This window comes from Nilaparvata lugens, chromosome 7 (assembly GCF_014356525.2).
Source record: "Nilaparvata lugens isolate BPH chromosome 7, ASM1435652v1, whole genome shotgun sequence".
NCBI classification, from domain to species: domain Eukaryota; kingdom Metazoa; phylum Arthropoda; class Insecta; order Hemiptera; family Delphacidae; genus Nilaparvata; species Nilaparvata lugens.
Genome location: NC_052510.1, coordinates 62,551,874 through 62,556,759, shown reverse-complemented (window position 1 = coordinate 62,556,759; position 4,886 = coordinate 62,551,874). Strand labels below are relative to the sequence as shown.

General features: G+C 28.6%; 1 protein-coding gene across 1 annotated transcript; it reads right to left on the bottom strand.

The window, feature by feature from the left end:
* Window positions 1-1,958: 1,958 nt before the first annotated feature.
* LOC120352249 (crustapain-like) lies at window positions 1,959-3,466 on the bottom strand (the record flags this gene model as incomplete). Its single annotated transcript, XM_039432015.1, has 1 exon — window positions 1,959-3,466. A coding segment is annotated over one exon (240 nt), but the record flags the coding sequence as incomplete, so codon positions are not given.
* Between the last annotated feature and the right edge of the window lie 1,420 nt (window positions 3,467-4,886).

Genomic DNA, 4,886 nt, shown 5'->3' with positions numbered 1-4,886 from the left:
TTTAAACGAGAATGAACCGTTAATATTACATCAGATATACAGGTATCAGCTATCCTCTACAGAAGGCAGAGAATAGTCAACACTGTTCTCCCATCTTTCTCCATAGGGAGGGCTACTTGAAAGTTCAATTACAAATAATTATTACTAGTACCTATATTTTTTATTTTAGACACAACTAAATGCATAGCCACCTCTAATACAGGGTATTAGAGGTGGCTATGCTAAATGTCAATAAGATAAAATGAGGATACCAGTCATTTTTTGTAATTAACAGCCGGTTGCACAAAAGCCGGTTAAATTTTAACTGTGATTAATTCAAAGAGAACCAATCATGGAAGCCGTCTTTTCAAAAACGTCCTCTGATTGGTTCTCGTAGAATTGATCATGGTTAAAATTTAACCGGCTTTTGTACAACCGGGCCCAAGACTTAAAATATTTATTCAAATTTCAACTTAAAAAGCAATTAAAGGTTAGAAGATGGATAGCAACTGATATAGTACCTAGTATGAATATACTCTACCGCTGAAAATAATTATTGATTTTCCAGTAAGGAATTATCTATTTGATATTCTTTATTGATTGATACAATAAGCACATCATCAAAATGATAGGAAGAGAAAAAAATAAGGTAACCTTGTGCTATTCCTCTCCCTAATTTAGATAAGGTTACACATAATCCAAAATAGGTTGAGTCTTGTAGTTGTTCACTTCACACAGTTTTCTGTCCTTATTCACAATTTTCTGTCATTATTCCTTGTCCTCTTCACACAATTTTCAGTCCAAAACAATCAATAATTGAGATTGAATATCTTAATTAATTTTTTTTCCACATTGTTGAAAACGGCTTGGCAACGTTGCAAAGCTAGAAAATGATATCGCTATCTGTTTTGTGGAATGATAGACAAGGATAGCAACACCAATGCTAATCAAATACTGCCATTATAACATGGAGCTCATTATAATTCAATTTTCAAGCTCTTTCGCCAGAGCAAGAAAATTTCTAACTGGACCTGTGCCAAATATCTGCCTGTTGCTCTAACTGAATGCCATTATTTGATTCTACATTGTGAGATATAATTTTTAATGTTTTATTCAACAGCTTCTCCGCGAAGTTTGAATCAGTCAGGTGTTTCCATTTCAAGTGAGATTTACTCCAAATATTGTATAAACAATTTTCATAGACAAGGCATTCAAGGGCCAAGCCACACGAAGCATTTTTCAAGCGTTTTCAGACGAGTCGGCAGGGCAGGAAGCTCTCCGATTGGCTGATTGGTTTCGTATTCGGGAATCAGCTGATAACAAGCCAATAGGAGAGCGTCATGCCCTGCCGACTCTTCTGAAAGAACGCTTCATATGGCATGGCCCTTATTTTTTCGGTAAGTAAAGAAAATGGAATTCTTGTAAAATTCCATTGTCTATTAAGATCCATAAATTGCAGTTCATCATAAAAGTTCTCAAGTCCACCTCTAATAATAACACTAATTCCATACTAATACCAGTTAGTACACTAATACCAAACTAAGTGCCCGTTGCACAAAAGCCGATTAAATTTTAATCGTGATTAATTTCACGAGAACAGCTCAAAGAAGGCTATTTCGAAATAAGGCTTCTCTGATTGGTTATTGTGAAAGTCTACAGATGGAAATAAACTGGAAGTTGCATTTGTTCAAATGCTAATTAATGAATAATTATTTCCATCTAGCTGTTTAACCTGTTGTCAATATTTGCAGTAGCAGAAGTCTTTAGTGTGATTTGCAGCATTCAATTGGGATTTTCGTTTAATAATAATTGTTGTGAAAGTAATCATGATTAAAGTTTAACCGGCCTTTTTTCAAAACAGCATTCTCTGGTCATCGTGAAATTAATCATGATAAAAATTTAACCGGCTTTTGTACAACAGGGCCCAATAATTTAATGCCACCAGGAAAGGTACAACAACTAAAGAACACTAAAAGCAATCCGTTTAAACTTATATTCTCAAATTAATACTTACAAAAATACAAAACATAAATATGTACAGTTCTAACATTACACCAATGCTTACACAATTAACAGCACTAAAATAGAACTAAAATTGCTAACTAAAGTTAGAAAAAACTGCACTGTCATCAATATTAATACTATACTTATCACACAAAAAATAGAGAGTGTCTTTTGATTAAAAATATGAGCAATGAGTTGACGATGAATTTCATATCGAGAAATCGTTGAGCTGAATTTGATTCTGGAATTATTTATTTGATTGAAGAATTACACCCCGGTTACAAAATCGTCCAAGATGTTTGGAAATATTTTGCTTTGATAAATATATTTCTACCAAAAATCGATTAATCATTCGCCTGAATTTGTTTTATAACTTTAAGCTAACTGGTTCATTGATTGAATATTTCCACAATTAATTCATCTTCATTCAATTTACGCTACATCTTCTTCGCCTGATTCATTGAGATACATGATGACAGAGGCCCTGAAATTGATCAGTTGCGACCTGAAACTCTGACACCAGACCTGAGCCAGCCAGGCCACTCGATATTATTATTGAGATCCATCTCAAACTTTATTCATCTAACTTATTCAATCCAATGACGATTTCCATAACCAATTAAGATCTACAATACTATTAATCTAGATTTAAACTAATCTATTCATTTGAATACCGTCCAATCATTCTAAAACAAATTTAATCTTCATCTAATCCGCCGGCATAACACTTATTCATATTCATGTTCTGATTTGTAATTTGATGGCAAACAGATTTCACTGATTTGTTCAAGTTATTTGCTCGACCATTTCATAAACGGAATCAATCTCTACAACTGTATCTGATGTGATTTGCTCGATTGATAAGTGACGAAATTCATGTTTGACCGATTTGTGATTAGACAACGAGGAAGCCGATCCATCTCTACAAATATGACTTTTACGATTGCTCGACTGATAAATGACAGAAATCATGTTTGACCGATTTGTGGTTGGACAACGAGGAAGCCGATCCATTTCTACAATATTATAATGACTTTTACGATTGCTCGACTGATAAATGACGGAATTCATGTTGACCGATTTGTGGTTAGACTACGATCCATATGTGGTTAGGAAGTCAATCCATCTCTACAAGTACGATTGCTCAACTGACAACTGACGTTATTCACCTTTGACCGATTCTTGACAACGGGGTAGCTGGTACGATTGCTTAATTGACGGAAATGATGTTTGTCCGATTTCTCTAGACAACAGGGTAGCTGGCCCACGAAGCGATACCGCAGTTGTTGTCACGGTTGCGCGCCATCTTGATGTAGCCCTCCTCGCCCCACTGGTTGCCCCATGAGTTCTTCACCAGCCAGTAGTCCTGACCGTCCTTGGTGGTTCCATACCCAACGGCCAGAACTGCATGGTTCAGAGACCAGGGGTTACATTCGGGCTCGTAGTACACTCCTGCAACAACAGAATGCAAAACCAAAGTTAAAATTTGCAGAAATCAAATTACAAATTGCACAACAAAATGTTGTAAACACAGAGGTTCACCAATATAATATCTAAGCATCAATTAAGTACAGCGAGATTCAGGTTATTAAGACATCACCTGATTAACATTGGTTTGCTACTCTTGTATGCCATTGTTACAAAGCAGATAGCTCTATCAATTTTTACCTCCGCACTGTTGCAAAATCGATTGTTGGCTTGAAGAAACTTAATGAAGTACCAACATTTTTTATCTTAATCATGAAAATGAGTTATTAAATCATGAAAAAATTCTGTATATTTTCTGAGCGAATAAGATATATTTGAGGTAGATTTGATCATTATTAACAAGAATCAAAAATTAAACTAGTTGAGTTTTCATAACCTCAAATTTATATGTAATGATTACGAAGTGAGAATTCTGATTGATCTCAAAGTTTTCTTCACATTATAATTTCTTCTGCATCATACTTTTTTATTTGGTTGTTTTTATACATCCTACATTGACTGACAACTGTTTCTATCTCATTTTCCCATTTGTAAGTTTGATTGTACCTTTTTTTTTTTTTTTTTTTTTTTTTTTTTTTTTTTTTTTTTTTTTTTTTTTTTTTTTTTTTTTTTTTTTTTTTTTTTTTTTTTTTTTTTTTTTTTTTTTTTTTTTTTTTTTTTTTTTTTTTTTTTTTTTTTTTTTTTTTTTTTTTTTTTTTTTTTTTTTTTTTTTTTTTTTTTTTTTTTTTTTTTTTTTTTTTTTTTTTTTTTTTTTTTTTTTTTTTTTTTTTTTTTTTTTTTTTTTTTTTTTTTTTTTTTTTTTTTTTTTTTTTTTTTTTTTTTTTTTTTTTTTTTTTTTTTTTTTTTTTTTTTTTTTTTTTTTTTTTTTTTTTTTTTTTTTTTTTTTTTTTTTTTTTTTTTTTTTTTTTTTTTTTTTTTTTTTTTTTTTTTTTTTTTTTTTTTTTTTTTTTTTTTTTTTTTTTTTTTTTTTTTTTTTTTTTTTTTTTTTTTTTTTTTTTTTTTTTTTTTTTTTTTTTTTTTTTTTTTTTTTTTTTTTTTTTTTTTTTTTTTTTTTTTTTTTTTTTTTTTTTTTTTTTTTTTTTTTTTTTTTTTTTTTTTTTTTTTTTTTTTTTTTTTTTTTTTTTTTTTTTTTTTTTTTTTTTTTTTTTTTTTTTTTTTTTTTTTTTTTTTTTTTTTTTTTTTTTTTTTTTTTTTTTTTTTTTTTTTTTTTTTTTTTTTTTTTTTTTTTTTTTTTTTTTTTTTTTTTTTTTTTTTTTTTTTTTTTTTTTTTTTTTTTTTTTTTTTTTTTTTTTTTTTTTTTTTTTTTTTTTTTTTTTTTTTTTTTTTTTTTTTTTTTTTTTTTTTTTTTTTTTTTTTTTTTTTTTTTTTTTTTTTTTTTTTTTTTTTTTTTTTTTTTTTTTTTTTTTTTTTTTAAA